Genomic DNA, 11,830 nt, shown 5'->3' on the forward strand with positions numbered 1-11,830 from the left:
AGTGGTAGTATCCTGATTGCCTTAGAAGCAGCTGATTGATATTGCATGCCATTATGTAGTCTAATACCTACAAGTATATCCAAGTCCTTCTCTACCAGTGACTCTCCCAGTTTAACACCCCATATAACATATGATGCTGCAAGATATTATTCCCGTTTAGTAGGTATGATGCATGCGGGTTATTAATGCCCAGATGCATAACTTTACATTCATCCACATTGAACCTCATTTACCAAGTGAACGCCCAAACACTCAATGGGGGACATTTATGAAGTCTTACAAATGTCCCCGCAGCTCCGCAGCTCAGGGGATTTATGTAGAGGCGCATTGCCTCTACATGAATCCCGATCGCACTGAGCCAGTCCGTGCAAAAAATTTTAAACCTATGCCAGCTCAGAGCTGGCGTAGGTTTCAGTATCATTTTTTTCACGGAAAAAATGATAAATGCGGCGCACACAGAGGCTGAGCCCCCTCTGTGTGCAGCCGACCCCCCCCCCCCCCCCCCGGTACGCCCCCTGTCCATGTTCGTTTGCTCAAGTTCTGCGTTTTTTCACTAATCGTTCAGTGTAATTGCACATTGTTTATTGTTTTTCTGGAATCAGAAGGAATAAACGATCATAGTAACGATCGCAATAACGATCATAGTAACGATCGTAAATAATGATTATCGTTCTGTGTAATATGGTGAACGATTTTAGGTTAACGATAAACAATCTCGTTTGCGATCGTTTATCGTTAGTCGTTAATCGGTAAAAATCGCTCAGTGTAATAGGACCCTAAGTCAGCCTGTATCTGCACATCTTCCATAGACTGTTTCGTACTGCAAAGCTTGGTTTCATCTGCAAAGATACAAACATTCCTGGTAATTCCATCCTCAATATCATTAAAGGAGAAGTCCGGCCAAAATAATTTTTTTATATGTTATTACTGATGGAAAGTTATACAATTTTCTAATGTACATTAATTATGGGAAATGCGCATATACTGCTATGTCCCTTAATTTAGTGTATCAGGAAGTGTTAGAATTATCTCAGAAGCAGTGACGTCACGACAAATGGTGTAATTCCTATGGAGTGTCCAGCAGGGGGCGCACTATAAATAGAAGTCAATGGTACTTTAATAGTATTTTATAATACTATTAAAGCTACATATTTCTGGATGTAGTCCCTTATAAGCCCCTTAGATAGTTTCCCCACAATGAACGTTAAGCTTACTGGTCTCTAGTCACCTAGGGAAGTCCTAGAGCCCTTTTTTAAAGATCGGCACTACATTTGCCTTACAACCAATACCAGTCACCAGAGAATTTCTGAACAAGGATACAGAAATTACAAAACAGAACGAAGCTAGAGAGCCCAGAACCCATTCAATAGATCTGCCTTCTCTTGGTCCCCAGTGATCAACTCCCCACTACTGTTGGGATCCCCATACACCTTCAATAGCCATTGTTCAGCCGTCAGTTATCTCACCTGTATGTTCAGCATGTCCGAGCATTCCTGTGTCCTTTATGGGGAGGAGAGGGGAAAGCCACAGTTAGAGAATTCTGACTGTGGCTTATCTCCTCCAGAACAAAGGGATCGGAAATTGATTTTCCATCACGGTGGACGGTCGAGCGTCCTCCATATGCTTTATACTGACAGATGACAAGTGGTGGGTATGGCTGACACATATGTTAGGTGTATGGTGACCTTTATTTAAGGGCCCTACATGCTCTCACCTTGGTTTTTTTGGCATTTTAATATTTAAAGATTTTTTTTGCTTGTTTAAAGTTCTCACTTTATTACCTTTCTACAGATCTTATTACGCTCTTTCTAATTTTTCTAGGCTTAAGCCGATTCCTCTGATTTTTATTCTGATCTGTACAATCAGAACAAAGAGGAGTGTACTATGGAAATTAATTAATTGGACATACTCTGTTTAGATGGAGTGTGGGACCTAGACTCACTTTCCGTGGTTACCCAAGGAATCATAGACCAACATTGGCCATGTATGAATTACTAAATCGAAACCTTTTCCATAGTGTTGCCCACATTTTCAATAGGTGTCTTGTGGTCGTTTATAGCTAGACTAAGAAAGTGAGAATGGGAACTAAGGGAAACATGGCTTGTAGCCAAAATTCAACTATGTACAAATAGTAACATTGTTCTATGAAATATATTTTACTGTATACATGTAAACCCACAGAATGGTCTACAATATATAAGGCCACATTCACATCACATTTTAGCCTGCAGTAGGATACATTGCCCTTCAGAAGGAAGCCCTGAGGGAGCTCCGATGATGTAACTGCTCAGATATGGAACGTTACCATATATGGACTGCCTATATATGGTAATGGAACGTTATGGACAGTTACAGCATCGGAGCTTCCCTAGAACTGTCAGTTTTATCTTCCTTCTTCTGAGCTCCCTCCAGAGAGGTGGTACTGCTGACAGCCACTTTAAAGGAGTTGCTTTCTGGCGCTCACTTCTGGTGTTTCTACATCTTGAAAGCAAACCTTCTGAGACATGGATGGGACAAGTGTATATTCCGATTATTGCGTGCAGGCTTCACAACGTCAGGATATACCCCTGCCCCGTTCGAGATGTGGAAATGCCGGAAGTGAACACCAGGGAGCATAAGACTTCAGTCATCTTCTGCTCCCCGGACAACCCCTTTAATGCACAGTGTGTGTCAGATGGCTCACTGCTATACCATTGCTCTGAAGGGAGCTCAGAAGAAAGAGAGGATGGAGGTCTGCCTCAGGGAAGCTCTAGTGGTAGTGTCCTTATGTCCCTACCCTAGGTATGGGTACTTTGGCATCCTCAACCATATGCTATCTGTTTAGCATATAGGCTTCTTTCCCAAAGAATGTTGAGGTATGGGATAGCATAATCTACTACGCCATTCCATACATCATCTTTTGCAGCATACTAATATATACTGGCAAGAAAGAGGCCACAAGGGCTGTTATTTGGTCTCTATCTGGATATAGACACTTATATAACTTTCACTGACACTAAATGGAGGGGCAGAATGTGATGTGAACAGGGCCTTCTATGTGTAAGAGAAGTCATTACTAATATTCACTGGTGTGAGCTACATATGCCACGAGCATGAATTAATGCGAATATGTCTGCTTCATCTGGTCAGCAGGGGCAGGAGGTTATCCAGCCGAGCCACTGGTATCTGACCGACCACGCAGTGAGACAGCAACTTATGTAAATATTCCTATCAGCCCTACATCAAAGAAACAGCTCCATTACATGGCATTAGAACTTCAAGATCCTAGTACAGGAATAAGAGGTAACATCCATCACTCTCATCCAAGCAGATCCTTCACGTTTCTCCATGGCAATAACTAATTGTTAACCTTCTTCATCATCAGGGGTCACCATTACAAGGGAAGATACAGAATACTGGAGGTTTACCTGATAACTTAGCCACGACCCAACGTGGTGCATTCAAGGCATTTCTGCATTAACCACCATTGGCCTTCTCTATTCTATATCTGTTACATTAAGTCAAAACCTAAATAGTAAGTCCAACATTTGAAGACATCGGAAAATATCAGAAACACCAAAAGTAATTTTTAGACCCAAACCTAGTAGCATGATGCTATATAGTCCAATGTAAAATATATAGTAAGGTCATTTTATTTAGCACAATGTAGACAATGGTAGATGGTGCCAACTCATCACGAAGAGTAAGAAACACACATATACTATAATTGTACTAGACAGGAGACAAGAAGAAGATTTGTTGCGTTATGGATGGACAATGGTTTAAATGTTAAAGGGGTATTCCAGGAAAAAACAACTTTTTCTCTATACACAGGTTAGGGTAAAAGTAGGAGATTGTGGGGGTCCAACCTCTGAACCCCCTGATGATCTCCGTATCGGGCTCTTTCCGTCGGCTCTATAGGAATGAATAGAGCTGCCGCTCATGTGCCTATCTATGGCTCTATTCATAATACTGAAGCTGGGTCCTGATACAGAGATCAGCGGGGGGTACATAGGTTGCCCCAGTCAGGGAATTGGATGGCGCGGCTGCGGCAGTCTTTCCCCAGCTATATCTCCTCATCACAGCGGCTCTCAGCAGTTTTTGGTGGCAGGTACTCTTTAACCCCCAGGTCACATGTAGTACCCACAGCTCTATTTATAATACAGAGGCCAGGGCCCGATACGGAGATTGGTGGGGGGTACAGAGGTTGGACACCCCCCACAATCTCCTACTGGTTGTTCTGTCCATTCTATTACCTAGTCTACTAGTCTAAGAATGCCATAGGCCAACTCCAAAGGATGGATGACCACTAAAAAATGTCTCCATGATCGGGGGGGGGGTACTCCAGCGGGGGGGCTTTTTTCTGATCTGGACGGGGAGGAGGTGGCTAAGGGCAACAACGTCAACTCACCTCCGGTCCCCGCTGCCCGGCCGCTTCGGGGATGGTGGGATCCCGCCTTTGTCACTGACTGGCTGAGCGGACTTGAAACATCACGTCTCGAGTCAGCGTCAGAGACCAAGAAGCGGCCGGGCAGCGGGGACCGGAGCACCGCAATACGGGACCCGCTGCTGGAACCGGGGAGGTGAGTGGACGTTGTTGCCCTCAGCCACTTCCTCCCCGGCCAGATCGGAAAAAAGCCCCCCCCCACTGGAGTACCCCTTTAAGGCGGCCATCAAGCTGTAGAAATGTTATCAGAACACATACATGCCCTGGGGTAGGAAAGGCCTGAATAAATATCATTAAGGCCTTTCCAATATGTTGTAGTCCAAGCACACAATAAGGCAGCTTCATGTCCCACCCTTTTGGAAGCAGTTATGTAATGGGTGGCAATATGCAATTCCATAGTGTGAAATATTATGTACTTCTAGATCTTAGTGGTTATTATGTCCCTAATACTAAATTTACACCTTATCTTAGGACATTAAAAACATTGATTGACCATCCCAAGATGTTTATATCGGTGGGGGTCACCTACCAGCCATCAGAAGAAGAGGCTGGGGACCTTTTATTACCCAGCTACGGAGTATTAGGCATTTTAGGCAGAAATTCTGTCAGTTCCGTCAGTGGCTGTGGTTTGGCAGCATAGAACTAGTGAAATGTTCCTTTAACTCTTCTCCCTATCTTCCATATAGAGACATCAGCAGCTTTGAGGGCTTAGATCTACTGACAGATTCCCCCTATACTTCATTGCCCGGAAACCTTATTACAAGTGTGCTTGTAAAGGACATAATAAGACGAGCTCCCAAATCCTTGAAATGAACCTTTCCAATGGCAAACCAATAATTCGAGGTATAAAATATACAAGGGGGTATTCAGAGTATACAACAATCATATATTCATGGTATATAACGTGTCAGCCATAAGCCTGAAGCCACAGTACAATGAGAAAATCTATTAACAGGGGTCCCGCAGTGTTTTTCTTAGCAGAGCCATTAATATTGACAAGCTATGCAGATGAAGAACTATAAGTTAATCCAGTGGTGTGTTATATTGACCTTGACCTTAGAAGAGAGCTATAAACTCAGCGAGAGTGTGAGAGACACACTTAAAGTCAATTATATACAGAACGACTAAAGCTCATTAATAGAAGATTTACAGACATACATATTCATGTCCTATTGTTCTCATATCCATACTTGCATGCCACCTTGTGCTGCAGAATGAACTGCTTTTAACCAGTGAATAACCCTTTGACTCTCACGCTCTCTTATAGAAGTACTTTGTTTCAGGATTTAGGATTTAGATAATAGAAATACCCTAATATTCATTTCATAGACATTTGCTTCCTTTCAAAGGCATACATACTATAAAGGATTCCCCACCCTTGTTTGTCTTAGTCCATAATAACCTGCAAATGGCACTCCTTTCCATACGTGCCATACAGTTTATAGTATGGTCAGCCTGTCCTGTTGGAAGTGGCCCATTTGGTCAAAATTAATCTAATGTCTAGGGGTCATGTAAAGGTGGTGGAGGGGAAATCAAGTACCAAGCCCCTCTGTAATAGGTGGCAAAACCCTCCAACATAATTGAAACCAGTTTTTGCTTCCTTATTATTGGTCAGCTCCAACTTGTAATGGATGTGATCTGAGAGACTGTAGAAATATTAGGGACTGTTTAATGTCACTTTATAGGCTGCTGAAAATGTTAGCAAAGAACTTATAGGAGTAGTCTGGACATTTATTATAGATGCTGCAAAAATAAGGTATACTCATCTGCCCCTGCTTTTGCGATGGCTCCCAGTTAGGGATGGTACGAACCGAGTTCGGTTCGGGTTCGTACTAACCCGAACCCTCGGTAATGATTCCCGCTGTCTGCCCGCTCCGTGCAGCGGGAGGATCCAGCGGGAGGACCGCCTGGAAAACTGGGATACAGCCATAGCCATAGGCTGTATCCCAGTTTTCCAGGGATCTTCCCGCTGTATCCGCCCGCTGCACGGAGCGGGCAGACAGCGGGAATCCTCGGCGGGTTCGGACCATCCCTACTCCCAGTCTGTAGTGTTCTCTGCTTCTTCCTGATTCCTGCAGGAAATGCTTGCTCAGCCAATCACTGACCTTTCATCAGAAGCTGGAAAAGGTGGAGGACTCTAAGGACTGGTAGCTAAGGGAATGGTAGCAATGGGGGATCAGGGCAGATGGGTATGGTTACCCAAAAGAAAATCATTCTGTACAAAGGCTTTACTGGTTATGTCTACCTTCGAACACCATTCTCTACCTCACTTATAAATATATATACATTTTGTCATTGATTTCGATGGAAAAGAGATATCTGCAAGTAATAAATTTTGTAGGCCATGGAAGTTGAGATACCCACATAGACCTGTTGTAGCAGCCATTGCAGTAGAAAGCCCCTTCAAATTATTATTCTAAGATTTTTGTAAGTCCCACAGAGAATGAATGGAGCGGTGGTCGAGCATGTGCTCTGCTGCCCCATTCACTCGGAGGACAATTGACCTCCATGCTCATGATCAGTGGGGTTCCCAGTGATTGGACCTTCACTGATTGGCTAGTTATCTCCTATCCTATTAACTTTTATCTTTGGGATAACAGCTCAGTTACATAACTTGCAATGACATCTCCTTGCCATTTTGTCCTATGCATGGTTTCCACATTGTGCTACACGTTTGCTCTTTCTCAAGAAGTCATTGGCATCCCTCACACAATTACTGCCCAACCATAAGTGCTTGTCACCAGCATAGCCCGTAAAACATTTTGTAACTCTATTCTTGGCATAGTTCTATTACTGAAGTCAACTTTTTATAGAAATCTTGAAGTCAACAATTATAGGAGTACATCTAGACGGACGGATAGGCTGATTGCAGACTGGTCCATTAAACATTCTCCGGTGCCATCCACCCATCTGAAAAGACAGATATTAGGAATTAGTGAGGCGGCCGCATTACTGCTCACCTTTTATTTCTAGTCCATCCATGAATTTGCAAAGCAAGATTTAGCTAACTAAGACTGATGGCATGTTATCACCCACATAATGAATGATAATGCTTGGCATAGGGAAGAGAAATAGCGTTTATTTATTCTCTAATCATTATAATTAGGACCTGGAAATTAATAAACATTGAACGTCTTTTCGTCCGCCCATCCTGCCCATGTTTCCCAAGCTGCATACGTTTTCTTCCAAGTTGTAATGAATATTTTTCATAGTTGGAGTCAGTCGTAAATTGATTCCTTCTAACAAGGCACCAGTGAGCGAACGGAAATTAACTAAGGTTTGGGAGAAGCGGAGAACCTCCTATCTATGGGGAAGAAGGGCTTCATCAACATCCATTTATCTTCTTCAAGTTTAGAGCTTTTTTTTTTTTAGAAGTTTAAACTCTCTACTAATGTGAGTTTTTGAAACTATCGCTGTTTGTAGAAACTTTGAAACTTCCTTCTAATCCTAGACAACCCACTTAAAGGGGTACTCCGGCCAGAATTCCTTTTTCTCGGATCCCTGGGGAAGAGGTGGGTGAAAAGAATAACACCCACTTACCTCCCAGGCTCCAGCGCCGCCTCCCTTATTCCGGGGCTGTGGTCCCCGGTGTCTGGCCACTGCTGGTCTGAGACAGAACATGAAACGTTACATGGCATTGACGTTTGAAAAAACTTTTGACATGTCCTCAACTTTAAAGTAATCTGACAGCATCCAGTAGCATCAAGATCAGTAAAATGTATTCAAGTGACACACACAAGGGCAACGTTTCGACCCCTTGGGGTTTTTATCAAGGCTTTGTCAAGCTAAGGCTCGATAAAACCTCAAGGAGTCAAAACGTTGCCCTTGTGTATATCACTATGTAAATTCCACTGATCTGGATGCTGTCGGATTACTTTCCTCTTTATGTCACATGGGCTCCTTCAGGGATGAAGTCCATCTAGGGTGCGTCTTATTCCTTCTATGAAATAAGGCATCTCTAACAATTTCTCTGGTGCTGTTGGATCCTTTCTTTATGGTATAGTAGAGACATGTCAAAAGTTTTGATCAGTCCGGTTCTGAGTGTTCAGACCTGTACCGATCGGGAGAGGACTGCGCTACAGCCCCCACCATGTGATCATGTGACAGGAGAGGACCACACTTAGCCCAGTCTTCTCCCGGCTTATACTCATGATCGGTATGGGTCTGAACACGATGACATGTCAAAAGTTTTTTCAAATGACAGTGACACTTTAATAAAGTGCCCCAATAATTTAGTAAGCAACAAAAAAAAAAAAAATCTAGAACCTTCACTGCTTGCCACCTCCAGGGGGCATAGCTGTTTGCATTAGGTCATGTACTATTGTATACAGATCTAGGACAGACTATTTGTGGAAACACAGTGCCATAGCTTTCTTATTCCAACTCTGAAGCTATAAGGCGAGTATCTAAAAAACAAATTTTTCCCTGCAGAAGATTTTGAGGATTCTAAATTACTGCTATTGATTTTGGTTTGTAACCTTCTGCTGCAAAATAAGCATTTATTAAAGTTTTACCCTAAAGAATTGTTCTGTATCCAATATACAGTACTTCAAGATATAAAATGAGAATCTCTTACTCCCCCTCCCCCCTTTCTTTACTTTCAACCCGCAGGCAGATAGAAACAGCATCTTCACAAATTTTGCTATATATTCTCTGTTGTCTGCAGCTGATGAGTTTTAGTAGATATTGTTTACAGATCATCTTAGAATCTACACATTGAGGCTGTGTTCACTCAGGAAATTTTGGTCAGTACTTTTACCAAAACCAGGAGTGGGTCCAAAACACAGAACAAGGTGCAAATGATTGTGGAGCCATATCATCTTTTTTAGCTGTATAAACAGGAGATGTGAAGCCAACTATGATAAAGTTTAAGGGTTGCAAGAACAATCTAGTAATTGCTTACAATTAGTGATGAATGTTCTTGCCAAACTTTTTGGGTTGGGCAACATTTTCCGAACCCGAACGTTCAAAATTTGACTTCCAGTGGCTAGAGAAGTTGAATGCTTCACTAGGGAGTCCTGGAAAACATAGATATAGCCAAAGGCCATAGGGCCCTATTCCACTGGACGATTATCGCTCAGATTATCGTTAAATCGCTCGAGTCTAAACGATAATCGTTCGGTTAAAATGCAGTTAACGATTAACGACTGAACGAGAAATAAGACCTGGACCTATATTTATTGTTGCTCGTTCGCAAAACGTTCGCAAATTGTTCGCATTGAATAAGACGTCGTTCGGTCGTTAGCAGTAGATACGAACGCAATATCGAAGAAAAAACTATCGCAAATACGATCATAAGTAACGATTATCGTTCCATGAAAATCAGTGAACATTTTTAGGTCTTTCGCAATAGCGGTCGTTTGAGATCGTTAATCATATGCGAACGATAATCGTCCGGTGGAATAGGGCCCATAGGCTTTATTCCTGTTTTCCTAGCAGCCCTAGGGCACCATCCAACTTCTTTAGCTATCAGGAGTCAAATGCCGAGTGTTCAGGTTTGGAGAACGTTGTCAAACTTGAACAGTTTGGCTAGTCCGCTCACTGCTATTTTAATGTGTAAAGTTTTAGTAAATGGGCACTGAGAAGAGTAAAAGCTCTGTTTACTGTGTAGTGGCCAGATCTGGTTACTGTAGCTCAGCTGCCATTCACTTGACGGGGAACTGAGCTGCAGTTACAGGCCACCACCACTACACAGTGAATGGAGCTAGCCACCTCTAGCATCCTTCGCTTTATAATGTGGGCATTGAACAGCAATCAGTGACTGATGACCTATCCTATAGATAGGCCATCAGTCTGTTTAGTCTGGACAACCTGCTCAATAGAGACATATCACTTTTTTTTCTGTTGGGATGCTGAAACTCTCATCAATCACTAGAATGAGCAGAGAGAAGCATTTAGTTATCTCTCAACACTCAGTATCCAGAATTTTTTGTGGGGAAGGGTTGCTGTTTTTTTATGTTACAGTGACACTTATGATTCCAATAGATAATGATGACCAAAGTTTTTGTATGGAGGACTATCATGATCTGCCCTATCCTTATTATAAATAAATACCCCTCTGAATTCTGTAATATTCAGTAATTATTGACTGTATACTAAGCATTTTATGGGTCATAACATCAGATTTTTAGACTATCCAGAACAAAGTGGGCCAAGGCAAACCCAAAATCTCTGGGTAAGTAGATCGCTGGGTAGGATATAGGGGTGAACGAAAAGAAAGAAAGAAAGGGTGAATGTAATACCAAAGTCAACCTGCAGATTAAAGTGGAGCTGTTTATCAATTAAAAAAAAAAAGGTTTTTCTATTCTCACACATCTCCTTAAAATTTGACATGTGACATCATCATATCCTTTAACTTTCCTCCTAACAGCTCCTGACAGATGTCATCATTTCCATAAGAACCTTGTTGCCATGAAATATCTGCATATTAAAATACAGTAACACCCACGGACTAACAAAGGTTTGCAATTTTTTTTCTCTCCAGGAGGAGGCGCCACCAGATACGCTCAGATAGACATTGCCGCTACAGAGACGGCACACAAAGTGGGGTCCCAGCACGCTCAGTCCAGAGAAGAACGTTTACAGGAGCTGGAGCAGAAAAGGAAAGGAAATCAGCAATGATCCATTTAGGCGTGAGAGTTAAAGGGGCTGGCGGCTCTTTAAAGGGTCCACTGGGCCTGATGAACTACTGGAACTTATTGATGGTCGGCCCAGTGTGACTTATTAAAAGAACGGAATTACATGTTGCTCGATGGCACAGGGGTCATTCCAAAACTGATATTCCCTCTTGGAGACATAACAGTCTGAAGTGTCTGGTCATAGTAAGTGCCCTTTAAATCCTGAGATGGAATGAAGCAAAAATTATCTATAAATACTTGTATATTCACATAAGTTTTGTACGTGTAGGATATCTAGGTATTTATTTGTTCCTGTCACCATGTATTATTATTATTATTATTATTTAATTTTATTTGCATATCATTTTATACATGAAGGTTTCTGCAACATACCTCCTCAGTTTTTGTCTTACACATAGGACTATTAAAGCGAAAATCAAATGATGTCAGTTTTGCTGATTTTAATAAAGGAAAATTCCAGTCAAAACTGGAAATCGATTATTATATAGGATTTACGGGCTCAGTACATTGTGGCTGTAAGGCAGGGATGGTTAACCTTCAGCTCTCCAGCTATTGCAAAATTACAATTCCCGTCATGCTTGGACAGCCAAAGCTTTAGCTTTGGCTGTCCAGGCATGATAGGAATTGTAGTTTTGCAGCATCTAGAGGGGGACGAAAGTTTCCCATTCCTGATGTAAGGCCTCATATACATAGATGTAAGGCTGTTTATACTGTATTTATACCAAGAGGTCTAACCTGAAGCTCCTGGGCTCCAATGCAAAATCGG

The 11,830-nt window shown here is 42.2% G+C and overlaps 1 protein-coding gene across 3 annotated transcripts in view; it reads left to right on the top strand.

The window, feature by feature from the left end:
* Window positions 1-11,616, top strand: part of DOK7 (docking protein 7) — an 80,847-nt gene extending 69,231 nt beyond the window's left edge. Inside the window, exons 10-12 of one of the 3 annotated variants that reach the window (XR_011363813.1) lie at window positions 3,130-3,282; window positions 3,365-3,514; window positions 10,911-10,993. Coding sequence is in view for 2 of the 3 variants with exons in the window: in XM_069976395.1 (XP_069832496.1) it covers window positions 3,130-3,282; window positions 10,911-11,047 (290 nt within the window). In the remaining variant the exon portion in view is untranslated. Of the gene's footprint in view, window positions 1-3,129; window positions 3,283-3,364; window positions 3,515-10,910 lie in introns of all 3 variants that reach the window. The other 2 variants (XM_069976395.1, XM_069976397.1) reach the window with 2 other exon arrangements.
* Window positions 11,617-11,830: the final 214 nt, after the last annotated feature.

The sequence above is a fragment of the Dendropsophus ebraccatus genome, chromosome 7 (assembly GCF_027789765.1).
Source record: "Dendropsophus ebraccatus isolate aDenEbr1 chromosome 7, aDenEbr1.pat, whole genome shotgun sequence".
NCBI lineage: Eukaryota > Metazoa > Chordata > Amphibia > Anura > Hylidae > Dendropsophus > Dendropsophus ebraccatus.